General features: G+C 38.3%; 1 protein-coding gene across 4 annotated transcripts in view; it reads right to left on the bottom strand.

The window, feature by feature from the left end:
* The window catches only part of YAP1 (Yes1 associated transcriptional regulator), a 93,278-nt gene that overhangs the window by 32,675 nt on the left and 39,820 nt on the right, over positions 1-20,783 (bottom strand). For all 4 annotated transcript variants that reach the window (XM_051780186.1, XM_051780184.1, XM_051780185.1 and 1 more), the window contains exons 3-4: positions 8,705-8,820; positions 320-433 (exon numbers count right to left, since the gene is read on the bottom strand). In XM_051780186.1, the coding sequence (XP_051636146.1) occupies positions 320-433; positions 8,705-8,820 (230 nt within the window). The remainder of the gene's footprint in view (positions 1-319; positions 434-8,704; positions 8,821-20,783) is intronic.

A 20,783-nucleotide genomic window follows, 5' to 3' on the forward strand; every position in this document is an offset into this window, starting at 1 on the left:
GCAATTTTAAAGGGAAGAGTGAGCTTGGCTGAAACTGTCTCTAAATAAAGTAATTTCTGAATGTCACCACTTTTGAGAACTGTATGGATCATATGGCAAAATACCAACCCGTAGCATTAGATACTTGGGTAACATACAGTCCTGAAGGATATATACTTATAGTTTTTATCTTTAAAAAAATTATTATTTAAATAAGGTCTCTATAACTCAAATTAAAATATATTTTAATTGTACTATGAAGTTTTGAAAATAGGCCTGCAAAATTAAAGCTGAGTGAACTGACGCAAATCAATAATTCTGAATTGAGATGAACTTTTACCAAAGCGTGGGTCAAGCCTTGGGTCTAGCCAAGATGTGGTCTTGTTCTTATGGTTTATGTAGTAAATTTCTCCATCCTGGGTCATAGCTTGTTCCCATCCATCGGGGAGTGGGCCTGCAATATAGAAGGAAGGAGTTGATGGCGGGCTCTTGTTTGCTCCAGCTGAAATTGATCTAAAAAAAATTTCAACATTTTACATATATAACAGTACATGAAACAGAAGAGTTTCAAGCTCATGTCTAACATTTCTGGGATAAGGGCAAAGAAGTGCTGAGTGGGAAATCAAGGAACAGAAAACACTTCTATCATTTTGATTTAGGATTTGGAGTTTAGTTTTAAAACTTGTTTGCATCCTTTCATATGCTTCTGACACTTCCTTCTGATATAGCATTATAGTATAAAACCAGCAATAAGTCAAGCCTGCCAGAATGAAACCAGCATGAGCACCAGGAGAAAGAAGAATAAACATATTCTACTTCTCATAAGAAAGTTCATCTAGTGATTAAAGCACAGCAGCAGCAACACGATAACACTGAGGAGATTCTGAAATATTCCTCTTTCAAAAACAATTAAAAAATGTGACAAAACTCATTTTCCCTTTACCTCATAACTTTCTGTGAAAACATGAAAGGCTTAAGCAGGCAAAAATGCAAACCTGAAGAACAGGGCAGGCAAACAAGCAATGACAAAGCAAAGGTAAGAAGACACCACGAGTAGCCAGAGACACAGTGCTATGAACAGCAGTGCTACACACCTCTACAAGCAGAAAGGCACACACAGGGAAAACTGCTTTTAAAAAATGCTAAAAGGCAGGTAGGTGATGGTTTTGTGGAGTTCACAGCTAATGTCTGAACACAGACCTTAGGAGGGCTCCCCTTATGTTCCAATCAGCAGCTTTCAAGAAACCACCTTTCATTCCTACACAGTTCTTAAACCATCTCTATATGTACATTCATCTGTATTTTGCTTAGACTGAAAACTGTTCTTAAAGTTACATTCATCTCATCTGGCAGGTGCTTAAAAAACATATAGTTTTGAATTCTTATCCTCACACAGACACTAATTTTTTAAAATAGCTAAATTAGATACAGGAATATCTTCCCTGCATTTTAGATTTAAGTACAATCCTAAAATTATATAACAAAAGATCCACTACAATGTTAAGGATAGAAAAGAAATTAGAACAAAACCTGCTGCAGCAGCAAGCTGTCCTATTGCAAACTCTCCTTCCACACTTCTTCAGTATAATACATTAATACACTACCAAAAGCTATCTGGCTGTTAGACTTGGACTAACAGACTATTCTGTATAATATAAGATACACTAAGTATGCACAAACATCATAATTTCACACATGAGATTCAGATATACACACAAAAATATATGTATCTCATAAATACCTCCTATATGCATCTTCAAACTATATTAGCTCTTGACTGTCATTTTGTTCTGAAGTTGTGCTCCTTCTGAAAAATTCAGTCTAAAGCTGGGAGGGACTTGGGGAGCAGGATAGATTTGTTTGCTTAATCTCAAAAGATGTTCTTGGAGAAACATCAAAAAGAGTAAAACAATAATTTGATTGCGTTCCAGTAATATCTCAAGGCATAACCAGGACAAGAATTTCTTGTGGTCTTTGAAGATCCCTTGCAAACTACATTTCTAATTTAAACTTTCATTTTGGCTCAGAAAACAATGCCCTTCTCTAGCAACTTCACTAGTCAACCATTAGAGCTACAGGTTTTCAAGTGAGGAAAAACAGTGAAAACTGGACATTTCCTTCTCATTCCTAATGCTCATAAACTTTAAATGTTACATACAAGTAACAAGAACCTCAGCTTTTATCAGAAGCTAGTGAACAGAACAGGCAAGAAAGAATGACGATACTTCCTAACATATTCACTGTACAAAAGGACTTTGATGCAGAGTGGAAGGTTCCAGTGCAAAGAACCCTGTATTTTGTTATACCCAAAGACCAGCCAGATAATCAGTGAGATGGTATTTTATAAAACTGGGGCACAGGAGCACAGTGACATGGCCCCCATCATCTAAGTGCAGAAGCTAATGAAGAACCGAAAACACTCCTTGACTGCTAAGCCAACACACTAGCCATGTGGCAGACCTTCTCACTATCACTCTCTTCAGAGTCCATCTAAGCCACACATCACTTGGAGAAACTCAGCAAGAAATTCTCTATTGAACTGCGAAGCCAAAAAACCCATCTGGCTCTAGGAAAAACAAAACCAGCCTTGGGGTGTCAGTCCTGCTGAACACTGAAGTCAATACTGGTCCAGCATGTTCCTTCGTGACAAATAAGAACAAAATGCCTTTGAAGCAGGTTGCCAGGAGCTGACCAGTCCACCTACCTGGGAACAATACTACTTATGAGATTCAGTGATCTGATGAGTACTAGCTTACTGGAGACAAACCTGGGCAAGGTTCTTCTTCCAAATAAAATGCACAGCTGTGGAACAGGACAGGAAAGGTCCATCTGCTCACCTGGCTGTCACAGCAGCAAACCTTCCTTGCTAAGTGCCATCAATGACTGCAGAAACAGAACTTTTCTCTACACAAACTTTTGGCATTAACAGCGTTGCTTTCTTCTTGGACAACAAACTGCTCTCATATTTCTGCTGTCATCCTTACATGTTGAAATGGTAGTTCAAAAATTGATTAGTACTGCTTTCTGTAATTCCTGTTTGGGTTTTGTGAGTAACTGTGAAACTAGAAGTCTGATTTTCTAACTGGTTGTCTGACAAACTGTATTAGAGGCAAGTACCAGAGGAAAGACGGAAAACCATGCTGAGGAATAGCAGGTACATTCATCCAGTGCATCTAGGAAAATTCCTTCACAATTACATGCCCCTTTTCACCCAAAAGGCTCAATAAGAACAGAATTTCCAGCATTAGCTTTTGTGACTTCAGTTATCTAAGCCCTATATTGCTGCTCTTCAGACCTTCTCACTAAATTTCCACAGTTACTGTAGCCCATGTGATACAGAAACAGCAATGATGGGTCTAACCAAAGGTCCATTTAGTCCAGACATCTAGCCTGGTGTGATGGACAGATCCTGTTACTGAAAACAGCCCATTTAGTGAGTGCCATAGTCTACAAACTTTTAAATAAAGCACTGAATACACACATAGACCTAAAAGTTAAAGAGGCTATGAATAGTCCCTTGGCCTCCAAGTATGCTCGGCACTGGAAGAGGCTCTCCAGGGAAGTGGTCAGAGCATCAAGTCTGCCAGCGTTCAAGAAGCATTTGCCCAATGCTCTTGGGCATATGGTGGGATTCTTGGGACATTCATGTGTAGGGCCAGGAGTTGGACTTCAATGATCCTTGTGGGTCCCTTCTAAACTCAGGATATTCTATGATTCTATCTCAAGTTATTCCTTGAACTAGATTCTGTCTGCTTACTAGGTACCAAAATATCTTTCAAGTACTTTTCCAATCTGCCCACCAACAATATCCCTGTGTCATGGGCTCCTACCAGTTCTGTTTGGTGCTTCTTAGGTCAACAGAACACTATCACAATCATAAGTTTACAATTCTATGAGATTATTTGCAAAGGAAGAGACAACCTTTCTAGGCAACTCACCCTGCACTGTGGTACTTTTAAGGACAAAGTCATAAAAAATTTAAATTCCAATTTCCAAATGTAAGCCATCTGTACATAACTACTGATAAGGCATTCTTCTGTAACTAAATATTCATATAATGGTGTAACTTAATATAAATAACATGTAATTTCAAAAGCTGGTGTACATGTCTCTTTGGTGCACGTCTCCACATTTTGTGAGATTTTTTTTACCTTCTCATATGCCATGAAACATGGAATGCAAAGCAGAGCTTGCTGCTGGCAGAGAACAACAGCAAGAGTAACAAAGAAAAAATTTAGTAGAGATTCCAATTATACTGGGATACACAGGGAGTCTTCCAAGTCCCTACAGTTTCTTAGATTTAATTGTAAAATAAATGTAAATAAAGCCATATTTTATCAAAAGGTCAATGCATATTAGAGGGAAGCTGTATCTATATACTAAAAGAATATGTATAGACAACGTAGGAACTAGAACACCTATATTCAGCAACAGGAATCACCTCACCTAATACAAACACTGATCTCCAAGAACTTTCCTAATCTTTTTCTGTGACAGCTGAAATTTTTCCCTTCATGCACTGACACTGTAATTCCAAAACTTTTTAAAATTATAGCGAAGTCTACAAAGTTTACCTAGAGTAGATATTTATCCTGTCAAATTAGTAAAAATTACAAATGGACACTATTTAAAAAGGGGTGTTTTTTGCAGATGAAGAAAGCAATGAACATTACTGTCATGGAAATACTTAGAAACTTGATTTTCACAACAGATTGTATATAGTGTTGACTGTACACAAAGCAGAATTTGTAGTAAGACTGGTTACGTAGAGGAGAAACATCTAATTGAAGTGAGCAAGAACCTAAGAGAACAGCTAGAACTTGTTTTATTTACTGGCATATTCCTTCCTACCCTCCTATCACCCATAAGTTATGAATTTGAGTGTTCATTTTCCTACCAACCTTTAACATGGCACTACAGTCTCACCTTAAGAGACAAAAGAATTGCACTAGGTCAGTAAACTCTCATTGGGAAACCCAATTGAAAACTGCCACATAAGACTGAAGACAAAAGAGGACAAAGACAAGTAATCTGCTCCAAAGCTAATTATCTAAGGTCTATGCGCAAGCGGAAGAGGCTAAAGTAAGCAGTGCTGTCAAACATGATTCAGAAAGTAAAAGCATCTGAAGAACCAAAGTATGTAACTACAATTACTATCCCACCTCTGTTATATCAACTGCAATTGTGTAAGAAACAGCCACTGTTTATTTTCAAATGTATAATTTTACCTCAGTAAGAGATGTGTAGGTGATGTTCCTCAGAAGAACAATGTACCATTATTATTACTTTTTTTTGTTTGTTTGTTTTAAATGAAGACAGAAGAACATAGTTTCTTCTGTATTACCTTCAGGGAAAAAATGGTTAGAAACAACACAAAAAATCAGAACAGTCACAAATAATTTTTATATACATGTGGGATATTTACAATTAACAGGATTGTTTCCTTCCCACTATTGATGTGAATATGCAATTGTATTTCGCAGAAGATTAACCAACAAATGCCATCTAAAAGAGCACTGGGCTGCTTTCTCTGCATACATATGGCCCAAATTATTTTAGTTGATTATGTGTAGCAAGCTAAGATCAGCAGGACTGAGACAAAAAAAAAAAACCCTCACTTTTCACTCTGATGCCTTCTCGTAAAGGTAGCATGCTAACTAAAACTCAAAAAATAATTCATTCACAAAATCATGCCAGGAACAGATAAAGCTGGATCAGATGTCTATTAACTTCCTCAAAGGAACATTACATGCAGAAAGATACATGGGTTCTCATCCAGTCTCAAGTGCGTGAAGAGATGGAATTTCTTAAAACAACCTAAAAATTTCAACCTCATGCTAAACTACATCTTTCCCATTTTTATATTTTAAACAATCTTTTGACTTGCCTTTACCCTTATGACACCTTCTAGTTATGCTTTCTTCCCATTTTTTCTGGGTTCTACTTTCCCTATTTATCCAAAAAGACAACAGATTTATCTCCAATATGCACACGGCAGCTTTCAGAGGTCTCCTCTCTCTGCCTCTTCTGTTTGCTTTCCTGTTCTTAATTCTAGCTAATGATGGGAATTCTAATTCTGGCTAAACAGTTAAAGCTCCTAAAGACTTTTGAGACAGCTCCCAAAAATCTCTCTTGCGTTTTATCACAGTAACTTTACTCACAAGCTCCTATGGTGGTACATTAAAACTCGGACAGTAACTTTGATTAAGGGTTACAATTAACAAGCACTACACAAGGTCTATACAGAAAGCAAAACATTCTTCCTTGTGGCATTTCAGACCTATTTTTGCAAGTCAGTGACCTCCAGCTGTCACAATACTTACGCTCAGTTTTTCCCCATATCTTTCATGAAAGACTCTCATAGCACTAGGGCATGTTTCATTGCCAGCAATATTTCATAACAGGAAACTTCTGTCTTAAAGGTCTCAGCTTTATTTCCCAGTTCTTGAGGATGAATATCCAAATTAGAACATTAAGCAGTCTTATAGCCATGACGTTGACACTAAGATTTAAGTTCCACTATGCTGAAATGGTACAAGAATTACTTGATTTTTCCATTTCTCTCAAAGATTTTTTAAGAGGCCACCATGGAAGCATAAGCTACCGTGAACTCAGTAGCAAAAAACAACAAAAATAGATATAAGAGACTTTACGAAAAATAAATATACAGTCATAATTTAAAGTTAGTACTAAACATTTGCCAAATCAGGTATCAGAAAAAGAACTGTACCCAATACATGCAGGTTCATCATTATTTAATTCCAAGTAGACTTTTGTTAATAGCAAATAAGGGTAAGCAGATGCATCCAAAGAGCCAGTTCCAAGTCATACTACCTCAACTGATTTAAGCTTAAAAAAACCCTAACACTATGTAAACATGTAACTCAGTATACAGAGAAGTTCTTTGTTCTTCATGCACTTTATCCAATTCAGAGCACTGGTGGAAAAAAACTTTACATGATTTTCAGTTGATATTCAACACAGTATGATATGTGAAATTAAAAATAAATGTTGAATAAACCTGTATTTAAATAAGAGCTTTCTCAAATCACAAGACAACCCACTTAAACATCTGAACTGTTTTTTATTGCATGAGCAACAATATCTATGTGGCACCACTCACTCACAAACATCAGGCAATTACATGTAAATTCTTTATTTTCTTTCAAATATAGTCCTCCTGTGCTGATTGCTAGGTTCTCTTCTCATTTGTTACCTTGTTACAATTAAAGGTAATTTTTTTGCTAAAGACTCTTAATTTCTTTTTAAGTACCTAAAATGAATCCTACTTTACTATCAGTATTTTTTCCTATTCATTCTTGGTACAACTGAAGGTTTGAGGAGTTAACTGAAAATACAGAATTTATGTCAATATTGAAACAGCAAGCACCTTGTTTTAGCACAAACAAGATAAGCCAAAAACCAAGATAGACCAAGGGAATTGTTTCCTTTCTCCTATTCTCTGTTCTTCAGAAGTGTCCCTGCAAAAACATGTCATCTCTATTGCTGCAGATTTCCTGAGACAGATTTACAGAAAAAATAATCAAGCTATTTTATTTTCATATAAGAGCCTGAGACCTTAATTGCTGTGAATCACGACTTCCTGAACTTGAACAGGACTCATTTGTTTCAGGATAATCCAGTCTCCTGGCCTAGCCAGCAAAAAGTTTGATTAACTTCCCCTCTACTACTCAGTCATGAACAGCACAGTTTGGTCACGCCTGTTAATCTTTCAGTATTGTCTGCAGCACATGAATTGCAGCATGAAACAAAGCTGCCTAAACGGACCACAAAGAGCAGCACCAGAGAAATAACCTTTGTGTAGTACAGGAACAGCAGACATACACAAAATACAATCAGACTGTGAGAAAATAAATATAACATGAACCTCCGTGACAGACAGAAGGTGACAAAGCAAGGGAAAGACCACAGCATTCAAACTAACATGGCACCAAATTTATCTGCTTGCTGTCTGCATAATAAGGACAAGAGAGCTCTGAAAACATACAGCAGGTTCTATAGCAAGAACAAGAACACTTTACTGCTACCTAGTGATGGTCCCCCCAGGCCAGCTGAAAACAATTCTGTATTCCAGGAAAAGACATCAGACTTCCTCAGCTATAGAAATAATCATTATGATACTGGATTTTGGAAATAATAGAAAAACAAGAGGAAAACCAAAACATCTCTGCTTCTAAACAGGATTTTCTAGGTGTTCCCTTGATGCATTTAGAGAAGACAGGAAAAAATGAGATATTCATAATAAACGTAGGAAATGTAAATAAATGTCAGTGTACTACATCCGGTCAGTGAGTAAGGGGAGACAGAAGAACAGTGCAGAAGCACAAAAGCTTTAATGTAAATTGATGTTAATTTAATGGAAATTCTGGTCTTTATCAATTTAACAGCATTTTTGGCCAGAAGAAACTAGACAAAAATTCTGCTTCCTTAGAAATTTGAACCATTCATTTGAAAAAAAACCACAAATCAAAGAACTACAGTATAAATATAAATATTATAAAAACATGATTATTATAAACACAATTATTATAAAAAATCTCTTACTTCAAGTATCAGCTTCTTGCTTGATGCATCAGACATGAACAAATTTAAAGTTTTAAACCAGGATAACTACAAGAACATTTCTTAAATGTTCTTCCCCAATTACAATAGCCTGTAGTTTCTTTATTTGTATGATTTTTTCATAAATACAGATTTTGCTTACCCGATGCTGAGTTCATGATGTTCTGCTGCACGGAAGGACTAGTGGGAGCTGTAACATTCATCTGGGAGAGCATGGCCTTCCTAGGATCTTGCCATGTTGTTGTTTGATCAATATGACTAAGACAAAACAAAGCGAGAGTTAGGACAGTCATGCATTCACAGCAATGACCTGCTCACACAGAAAGTTTAACAACAAAAAGTTAAGCCTGCCAACAACAGCCACATTCAAACCCAAACAAGAACGTTTGGATTCTCTCCAAGCATCACTGTATGTCAGATTCTCAAACCCTTACCCTGGCTACCATCACTTTCCCAACCAACAGCTGTAGCAATCAGAGCGGGAGATAAGGTTCATCATGAATATCGTAATCTAGACTGTTGTACCATAACTAGATTTTGTATCCTTGAATTAAACATTCTCTTCCCTCTTCTCATTGATTAGTTATTTGCCATTTTTAAATGTGACTTCACAGACTTTCAAACAAAGCCAGTTATGTCTGGAATCTCAAGCACAGTCCAGTACCTTGGCATGATGAGTTCATATTCAGTGCTTAGGGAGTGGTAATGAGCTGGTTAGTAAGTAACCACTAGTCTTTCCAAACTTGCTGTGCATAGACCATGTACTCAGATTATTTGCTGGACTACTCCCCTCACCCCTAACAACTGAACAATCTCTCTGTGGCAATTTAAGTAATCATTCACATTAAAGCAGTAATGTAAAAGTGATGTGCCTTTCAACTAACGTGAAAAGATGAAGACAGTGAAACTGCCAAGTAATCCACCCAGCCCTTTGCAGAGCCTAACTTTCTGTTTTGAAAAAAATGGAAAGTACGTTCAGCGCTGTCATTCATAAATGTATTCAATTCAATGAAAATACAAATGTGTAACGAATGATTACTTCACCTTTTGACTATGTGATTAGCATATTTTGCTAATGAACAACAAATGTAGGTTATTCGTAACAAGCATCAATGCTATCTTTATGTAATTAAGCAACACTGAGAAGTACATGTTGACAAAAATACAACTCCCAATACACACTGAACATTGACAACAAAGTTAGTTATCCATTCATTTAGAACTGGTATCAACTGAAACTCATATTCAGATTTTTTTTATCAATTCGAATCCAACGCATCATTAACTTGGTACCATTCTTTTCTTAGATTAATTATCCTTAAAATTAAGTTTTTCTGGATTACATGGAACATGCATTTTCATTTACTTCAGCAAAATCACAACATTTAAATTCAGAAGAACATAAAATGGGACAGTAGTCACCAAAACAATTACTGATATAGAATCACTTATCGCATTCTAATCACTGAAGGTACTTTCTGTCATAAGGTAGAACATACCACAAACTGGTTTTTAAAACTGTTTTAAGATATATATATTTTACTCTCTCTAAACATGCACATGAACAATTCCAGGTCAAAGAGTTACAGACACACTGTAGTAGGGTCACAATACAGCTCATTTAATAGAGATATGTGCTGGTTTTGTCTGGGATAGAGCTAATTTTCTTCACTACTAGCCCAGTGGTTAGTACTGGGCTGTGTTTTGGATAAACGTGACTTCCCTCTGATTGTCGCACCAATGATTTAAACTGTTTGGTGGCTGGGTTTAAACCTCAGCAAGGTACTGTAAGCACACTGCATCTCTGGTTGTGTATGTTTTCAAATATTCTGCTCCACTGAGAAACATGCCACATACAGCATGATTTCTTTATTTCTTTCTTTTAGCCTATTTATTTATAAAACATGGAACAGCATAGTAAAGACTGCCCTATATATACTGGACTATACATAAACCTTCATACTGGAGAACACTTTCTCACTTTTCTGCTGGTCAATTTTGCAAAGCAATGAAAACAGGTAAAGATAACACAGATGTAAAAACAGTGCACAGTAATGTTTCACAGACCATGTGTTTAAATTACGGTACCAGCATGTCCTACTCCTCCCCTCCATTTCTGATTTGTTATATTTGCACAACTCAATTCTGGGAATAGTGGAAACTGGGAAAACACCACTGCACCCATGATAACACATTCATTTATTTCCATTTAACTCCTATAAAAATCCATGTAACACTATGAACTTATGTCTACCTAAGGTACATAATTTATAGCTTTTCTTTTTATATGCTATTTGAGTGTAGAGTAAGAAACAGAAGGAAAAGCTTTTGTTTCCCTACACTACAAAACCATGTTTTGCAATCAACTGTCGGAACACAGTGAAACAACATTCACCAATTTTTCAAAACAGATCTGAATACAGGATAGATGAATGGACTATAGATGAAGCAATTTTACAAGTACCTCCAATTTGAGCACAAGGAGAGCATTATCAATTCCTCAAGACTGCTTAAGCATACCATGCTAAGTACAGTTAATGTTCATATGGAGTTTTTAACACAGACAGCTATTTTAGACAGCAGCAGCTTCAAACTTTTCCCTAGCTGAGTATCACTTGAGAAAAGTCAGCATGTTCCTTACTTGACCAACTAAACTCCAACCAGTAGTCATTGTAGAGCAAAGAACCACGAAAGAAAAGTCTCAAAAGTAAGCTGATTATATCAATATCATACTAATCATATGACTGGTTCAAGAAGGCAAACTCCTTTTTTTCCCCTCCCACTCAGCTCTGTGCTTCCTGACCTGCATATCCATTTTCCCTACACCTTCCCTCGAAACCCTTCTCTTCAATCTCCATCAAATCACAGTCCTTCTATGTATCTACCTGCTCCATATCCTGAATGTTTGAATGCTATATACTAAGAAACCACCCAAAACACATTATGACAGATCAGTTCTTTTCCACAAATTCCAAACCATGCTCACCAATTTATGGAATACAAAGTAGGCAAAGCCCCATTCATATGGATGAAATGTTTAAATAAATCCTAGTACTCAAAATCAAATCATGGCCAGGCTTCGTGAACGAAGATTTGGGAAGGGCTCTACCCCCGTTTGTTGCAAGCACGCTGGTGGCTAAAAAGGCCAATACGAGAGAGGCATGTCCGGTTGAAAAAGGCACAGCAGAAAGACTCCTTAGGTGGTGTATTCTGCAAGGCACAATTCTTTCTGAGTTGTCTTTTCTCCTCAAGGGTGATCCTGCGTGCTTTCTCAAAAGCATCAGCAGCGTTATAGATAGTCTGTCTCCAGACCTCTCGATTGGAGGCCAGAGTAGACCAGTTATGGTGATCAATATGGCCAAGGCTGAGATGTTGTTTCAGGGAGTCCTTGTGTCTTCTCTTTGGGGCTCCTCTCCTGCGGCAGCCGGTGGCAAGTTCACTGTAAAGCAGGATCTTAGGGAGGCGGTGGTCCTTCATCCTTGAGATGTGCCCTGCCCAACACAGCTGTGTTCTCAGCAACATGGCCTCAATACTTGTGACTGCTGCTTGTTCTACAACAGATGTATTGGTCACATAATCTGACCAGTGGATGTTTAGGATTGAACGGAGGTAGCATTGATGGAAGCGTTCTACTGCAGGTGGTGGCGGTAGATGACCCATGATTCGGAACCATATAAGAGAGCAGACAGCACTATGGCTCTGTAAACACTCATCTTGGTACTTTTCTTCAGGTGTTTATTTCACCAAACTCTTTTATGAAGCTTTCCAAAAGCTCTATATGCCTTTGCTAACCTGTTGTCTATCTCTCCATCAATCTCACCATCCGAGGAGATGAGGCTGCCTAGGTAATTAAACTGCTGGACTGATTCAAACTCTGATTGGCCAATGGTGATATGGGGATGATGGAAGACTTCCTGAGGTGCTGGTTGACGGAGAACTTCTGTCTTCTTTAAGCTGACTTCCAGCCCAAAGAGCTCAGCAGCATCTGCAAAGCAGGATGTTAAACGCTGCAGAGCTGCTTCTGTGTGGGCCACAAGGGCGGCGTCATCAGCATAAAGCAGCTCCTGGACAAGATGGTTTAAGGTCTTGGTGTGGGCCTTCAGTGGCCTTAGGTTGAATAGGCTTCCATCAGTACGGTATCGAATGTAGATACCGTCCTGGTCATCGAGGTCTGCTGTGGCCCTTTGGAGCATCATGATGAAAAAGATTGTGAAAAGGATTGGTGCAAGAACGCAGCCTTATTTCACACCACTGGTTATTAGAAAGGGCTCAGAAAGTGCATTGCCATATCTGACTTGGCCGTGCTGATCCTCATGGAGTGAGATGATCATTTTAAGGAACTTAGGGGGACAACCTAAATGTTCCAAAATCTGCCACAGACTTTTCTGCTCACAGTATCAAAAGCCTTGGTGAGGTCAACAAAGGTTACATAAAGACCTTTGTTCTGTTCCCTACACTTCTCTTGCAGTTGTCTGAGAACAAATACCATGTCTGTGGTGCTCCTGTTGGCTCTGAAACCACATTGACTTTCAGGTAGAATTCCTTCTGCTATAGTGGGTATTAGTCTGTTCAAGAGTATTCTTGCCAGGATTTTGCCAGCAATGGAGAGCAGAGTAATACCATAGTAATTTGAACAGTCTGATTTAGTACCTTTCTTCTTATACAAAGTGCTGATGACTGCATCATGAAGGTCTGATGGTAGTTCACCTAGTTCCCAACAGCGCACCACAAACTCGTGAAATTTAGCATGGAGTGCATGGTCCCCATGTTTCCAGACTTCAGGTGGAATTCCATCAACCCCAGCTGCCTTGCCGATTTTCACCTGCTGTATGGCCTTGAGGGTTTTTCCTAAAGTGGGGGCGGTATCCAAATCGTATTTCACCGGTTGTTGTGTGATGGACTGGATTGCTGAGTCTTGGACTACACAGTTGGTACTGAAAAGAATCTGAAAGTGTTCAGACCATCGATTCAGAATGGAGGTTTTAGCTGTTAGAAGCGTTTGACCATCTTCGCTGAGTAGGGGGCTTTGGACTTGGTATGTAGGCCCGTATGCTGTTTTCAGGGCCTCACAGAATCCTTTGTGATCACCCGTATCTGCACATAATTGAGTTTTTTCAGCTAGATCGATCCACCACTTGTTCTGGATGTCACAGAGTTTCTGTTGGAGCTTGCTGCATGCAAGATGAAAGGCCATTTTTCTTGCATGACAGGATGGCAGTGCAAGGTGTGCTTGGTGGGTGGTTCTCTTCTTCCTCAACAATTCCTGGATCTCTTGATTGTTTTCATCAAACCAGTCCTTGTTCTTCTTGAGAGAGAACCCTAAGGATTCTTCAGAGGATTGCAGGATGCTGTTTTTAATATGGTGCCAAATTGTTTCAGGAGAGGAATCTGCAGAATCTGTGGAATGGTTTTCAAGCCTAGTTTGAAGGTTAGCCTGGAATCCGTCTCTAACTGTGGCTGATTGGAGATTGTTAACTTGGAGTCTTCTCCTTGGGATACTGCCCCTTTTAGGTTTGAATTCGAGATTGAAGTTGAGTTTACAGTGCACAAGCCGATGGTCTGTTTGGCATTCTGCGCTGGGCATCACGGGGGTATGATGAACATCGCGGACATCTCTCCGTCGCACCAAGACATAATCAATGAGGTGCCAGTGCTCAGATCTGGGGTGCATCCAGGTTGTCTTCAGACTATTCTTCTGCTGAAAGATAGTGTTAGTGACGGTGAGCTGTCGCTCTGCACAGAATTCTAGAAGAAGTCGACCATTATCGTTGCAGTTTCCAACACCATGCTTGCCTAATATTCCTTTCCATGCTTCAAAATTCTTACCTACTCTGGCGTTGAAATCACCAAGAATAATGATCTTATCGTCTGCAGGCACCTTTTGGGTAAGGCGGTGCAGGTCAGTGTAAAATTTATCTTTTTCAGCAGGGTCAGCTTGGAGAGTTGGGGCACATATACTAAAGAGGACGATGTGTTGCTCGTTGTTTAGTGGAAGGCGTAGGGAGATAATGCGGTCAGAGTGAACCTGTCGGTAGATTTTCGAGTTTTGGAACAATGGAGTTTTTGATCATGAAGCCGACTCCTGAGAGATGTTTTTCGGTTCTGGGCTTCCCTGACCAAAAGACTGTGTAACTGGCACCATGTTCTCTGAGGCTGCCTTCCTCATGTAGGTGAACTTCACTGAGAGCAGCTATGTCAATGTTGAGATGAGCCAGGTAATGGGCAATTAGGGCAGAACGACACTCAGGGCATCCGCTATCCGCAGAATCAAGCATGGTTCTGATGTTCCAACATGCTAGAGTTAATTTAGGTACATCTTTGGAGGCAGGTACATGCCTTTGTCTTTTGATCTTTGTGCGACCGCATTGGAAGAAGATGCCTGTTGGCCTGCAGTTAACCAACTGGGTGAAGGTGGAGATGAGCTTTGTTTAGGCCACCTTTTCTATATTTGTATATTGAGATCCAGGTGTATCCATACACATTTGTATATTGAGATCCAGGTGTATCCATACACATTTGTATATTGAGATCCACGTGCATCCATACACATTTGTGTACTGAGATCCACGTGCATCCATACACATTTGTGTATTGAGATCCACATGCATCCATACACATTTGTATATTGAGATCCCTGTGTATCCATACACATTTGTATATTGAGATCCCTGTGTATCCATACACATTTGTATATTGAGATCCCTGTGTATCCATACACATTTGTATATTGAGATCCCTGTGTATCCATACACATTTGTATATTGAGATCCCTGTGTATCCATACACATTTGTATATTGAGCTCCTCGTGTCTCCAATATGAATTGGTTTTTCCCTTCTGTCAGCACTGACACACTACAAGCTTAACTCGTAATCCACGTTCAAAGTTCATCAATGGGGCAGTTTTCTCCTTTCACAGAAATCACAGAATATCCTGAGCTGGAAGAGACGCACCAGGATTACCCAGTCCAAGCCCTGGCCCTGCACAGACACCCCAACAATCCCACTCTGTGCCTGAAAGCGTTTCCCAAACATTCCTTGAGCTCTGGCAGTCCTGGGGCTGTGACCATTCCCTGGGGAGCCTGTTCCAGGAGGACCCTACACTCCAAATCATCTCAATTTTTCTGTCTCTCAAACACCCAGGATTTGGAAATGAAAACATAACACTTCCATGCCACAGCGCAGTGACACGATTTGTTCATTTTAACAGCAAAAAACAACTCCTTAATTGTTTATCCTGATGACAACTGCACAAAAGGACACACTGGCTATACTGCTGCACTTGCAGGGTTAGATATTTGGATCCCTGGAACATATCTGGCACTGTTAGAAGCCACATTTAAGCCAGGTTCTAAATTAAAAATATCATTAAGAGCCTTACCAAGGGGGACTCACCTGAAAGCTGCCAGTAAGGGAGCATAAATGGAGTCTCCATCATAGACATACAAGTGGTCCCAGCTGCACTCTGTGGCAAAGAGGTTGAACCGAAGCCTAAACGATTGTGTTTGGCCTGGCATCAGCTTGGTTCCAATCCTAGTACTAGAGGAACCAATCCTAGTACTAGAACCAATCCTAGTACTAGAACCTAGTACCTGGAACCAATCCTAGTACTAGAGGAAGAAATATAGGACTTAATTTTGTTCCTATCTACAGTACGTGCACCAGGGTAACTTACTATAAACACTGTGTATTTTTAATTATCAAGTTAAGTACTAAAACAGGACATTCTCCACAGGTAAAAGATGTTTCCCTCCATTTTAAATAGCAGCACAGGCAATGTCTAAATGGACATAACTGACATCAACATCACATTATTCTTCCCCGTACTAAGTGGATTTTTTTTCGTAGTAGCTGTATTACAAGACAACTGCCCCAATGCTTACATTCAAGATCTTCTATGTTATATGATCTGAGCCATATCTCAACAAAGAATTACTGTCAACACAAAAAAAAAATTAAAAAACATTAGCAAATCATATCAAATCAATGAAACCTATAAATCAGTCATTCTATTTAGTATGTATTATCAAATTAAAACTTAAAATCTACCTATTCATGAATAAGAATCACAGCTCTGTACTCTGTGAACAGAGCAAAATGAGTAAACACTCTTGGAATTAAAATCAACATCTCTAGGATAATCAAGGAATGTAAGACATTTTACTTCATAGAATAAATTCTCAAATCCAACATCTAGCTACCTGGCACTATTTATTATTGCTCATTTATGTCTCGGTGAAGCAAATCCTCATCAAACTGGACAAATATACTATAAACTAAGTAAATCAATTTAGACTGTACCATAAATGTAGGTCTATGGTAACAGGCCTTAGAAAAACAAAGCTAAAACGCCTACCACATGCTAAACATTTGTTAGCAAACTTACGTCAATTCTAGTACCAAGAAGAGTGACTGTTCCAAGGCATATCACCCACCACCCTCCACCAAAAAGCACTTTCAAAGTGCTGTGCATTGAGAACAAGCTGCATCTCTTCACCCATCACCAAGTTCTACAGTCAAATACAAATTATTTGCATTTTGAGAAGAACAACTTTAAAGAAAAGAAAAATGTTCTAATCTTATGTATGCAAAGACCATTTCTGCAGCTACTACAAAATCTGGATTTCTGATTGCAAGAAACCTTTATTGGCATTAAACACTCACATCCTGAAGATTTGTCAGATTCAAATTCTAACGTAATTTTACAGTTCACGGTTCAGGTTTATTGGGGGTTTTTTGGAGGGAAAGGGGTATTGGGGATTTTGATTTAGGTGTTGGTTGGTTGGTTGGGGATTTTTTAAAATACAATGGAAAACAAGCAGGAGATCCAGAGATTAAAAACAAAAAAAAAGGTTATTACTTTTTATTGAAAATAACCTTTAGATCCTAATAGGCTAATAAAATAATACCACTCCTAAAACCAAACAACTGATCTGCCTTTGCAGAAAGTGTAATACATCTTCACATTTGTTCTCCAGTGGCTGCACTGAAAAGACGTGAACTGTCATACTGAAAGCCATGTCAGAAATGAACTAACACACAAAAGACACTCAAAAACTTACTTAAACATTTTAAGAAAGGTTATCTAGGAGGCCTTCAGTTTTGATATGCCATGGTACGTATTGCAACTACAGTGCCCCCACTGGTAAGTACACTTTTCAAGGTAAGCTGAGAACTTCATTTGTGTAACAGAATTCTGAGTCATTACAAAATCATGTTTCTTTCTCCCCCTTTTTCACCTTTATTAGCACAAAGTCACCTTATATACAGTGTACATCTGCTACACCATTTCTAATGAGAACCTTTCACAAAAAAGGATCTTCTCAGAACAGATACTAACACAGGCAGGTCAGAATTGCAAGACTGTTTTACTGAAGCGTGTAATAGAAATGTAACATTAGGAAAAAAAGCAAAACACAATGAAAAGATATTTTAATCCTCAGTACCAGATGAACATACTGTATGAAATTTCTGCAACAGCGCTGAAGAGGTCTGATCTACACGTAAAAGAATAAACACACGGCACAATAAATAATCCACTGCTTCTCAGTATGTTTGGACACGACTCTTCATAACAGGACATTTCGGAAAACTAGTCTCAAACATTCAGAAAGACAAGTTCTTCTTCAATATAAATGCATCACCATAAAAACCTATGCAAGCATCTCTCCATAAGGTAATGCTTGTGTTTTACAATGTAGATAAAACTCATATTTTATGTCTGTGAAAAAATTATTTTCAGTCTCTAGTGAACTTGAGATGACTAACTTGGATCTTGGTTTTCAGATTTTTGGGACTGATTTAAGAATTCACTGGAAATCGTATTTTAAGAAAAGGAAAACACAGTCACATACCACTGACCACATCATGACAGACTTTCCAAAGCTGCTGACGTGGCATTGTGTACTTTTTGTTCTGGGGATAGATAGGAAAGTCTCTGTGTACCATAAGTAAGTGCACCAATGAAGTTAAACCTAATTATGTTCTAATTTTGGTGTGAAATTTAAACTTTTCATTATATCCCAAACATCAACTGCTCCATTGACAAGCAAGTTACCTATGATTCTATTTTACCTTAAATAACTGAGATATAGATTCTACTCTTTCATGTATTTTCCTTTGTCTTCCGAACCAGTTGGTTTCATCAATCCACACAATACATCACTTTCTGAAAGGTTTTCTCTTTTTATTTATGTTCATCTACTAACTTTAAAGATTAGTAATGAGTAAGCATCTCCTCATAAATGCCAGAATTATTTTAGAGCTGTCACCAGCACACTTTAGCACGTCAGGTCTCGATGTATATATTGAAACTTAGTTTTCCTGGTGATGCCAGCAAAAACTGAGTATTTCTGCTCTTGAAACTAACATAGTTTGTCAAAAAAACAAACAAATCCAAACAAAAAAAAAACAAACCAAAACAAAAAATCAACTAACCCCTTTGCCCAATCTTATACAGACTTGTCCTGTGCATAGGCAGTGTAGGGTATCTCCAAGATATCTACCTACCTATCATTTTAGCAGGCAGAGAATAAACCAGAATATCTACTTCTGCAGAGGTCTAAGCTCTACAGTAGAGTAACAAATGTGGTAGTCTGACCACAGGGCAGTTGTGAGAGTACCTACTAATTCAGGAATAGAAATGGATGTATATTACTAAGAAAGGTGACAATAGCCAGATCAGTCTGACAGGGCAGGTGGGCTACGGGGATTCCCACAGGTAAATTTTCCATAGATTGGTTTAGAAATGGGATAGGAAAAAAGGCTGAGAATAAACAACCTCCATGTGAGCTGCTTTGATTAGACATTCAAAAACTGGAGTATAGCATGCAGAGAACTTCTGGGTTATGGCTGATGATGCTCTGAAGAGTATTCACACAATGGAGTGGGATTCAGCTTCGCCCCAGGATAGAAGACATTCTTTGTGCATGCACCCTTTTTTATCCTATTTAGGGAATTTCAAGAATTGGAAAAGAGTAAAACATGAAACTAAGTCTTCAGATATATGTGACATTTTTAATTAGGCATAGCTGACTGGAAAGTAAAGTACTTTTCTTTGCAAGTGGTGTAACAATATTACAGATTTATACCTTAAGTAGCATGAATACATTGTTTGAGAAGATTTCAATTCCAAGCAGCAACACTACAGAGAAAAGCCTGAAGGGGAAATGAGACAGTTAGCAATTATCTCTACCTGTTCAGTCCTCCATAAACACTTCCCTGAATTTGCACTACTATTAGACAAGGATACACATTTAAAGTTCCCAAAACCCTTTAAGGGCTTTCCACCTGGCTTTGTAAAGAAAAAAAATCAACAAAATCCAGCAAAAGAAAAAGCAAGTCACACAGCAATGAAAATGTCATCTGCTGAGAGATTATATTCCACCCATTGCTTGGGAAAGCAGTGTGTTTCCACTTGTCTTCTCCATATTAGCCTGCAATATTTCCTTTTTCGGGATTATTACAGCCGAATATATATAAAAGCACATGGCAGTAAAATTCATAATTTTCTAATCTGTTTCCCAAAAATGTCAGAAAAAGCCTCTAAAATTCATCACATCATGGCTGTGGTTTTGAATTTTTCATATTCTTCCTTCTACTTGACAGGTCTTTATGCATTAACTAAACAAAGCTTGTGTTGGACTACACCATCTATGCCACTGATCATGTCCTCACTTAACTGATTTGAATAACTTTGAGATAGAACAAAAGCAAAAAAAAATACTAAAGTGGTGGGCACAAACATTCTGTTGACCAGGTGAGAAGAGAGCCTGTCAGAGCTCAAGCCCCTTAATGAAATAGAACCACATATGCTATCCTACAAAATTACAGTCTTAAGAAGAAGAAATTCTTTCAGCAAATTAATGGTTTGAATCTGAACTAGAACTATGAAGTAAGGGAAACTTAAATGCCTCTGACAAAAGTCTAATTGGTCAAGAAACAGCTTTTGCACACAGTCATTACTGGTCAGGCTAGCTCTTCTACAAATCCCTCTGGAGTTTATTCCTAAAGTGGTTGGAGATTGCAAGATGCTAAGAGCTACCAGAAATTCCAGAAAGCATGGCCCATAGAGCTGTGGACACTGATACACAGAACAGAGAGCTTTTACAGATACACAAAACACAGTACTTTATATTAAAGTATTCAAAGGCAGTCTTCATTAGCACTGGCCTGCCTGCAGACAACAGACATTACATACACCAAGGACTTAAAACTAAGCTTC

The sequence above is a fragment of the Manacus candei genome, unplaced genomic scaffold, assembly GCF_025592945.1.
Source record: "Manacus candei isolate 608988 ecotype Guabito, Panama unplaced genomic scaffold, ASM2559294v1 h1tg000014l, whole genome shotgun sequence".
Lineage (NCBI taxonomy): Eukaryota > Metazoa > Chordata > Aves > Passeriformes > Pipridae > Manacus > Manacus candei.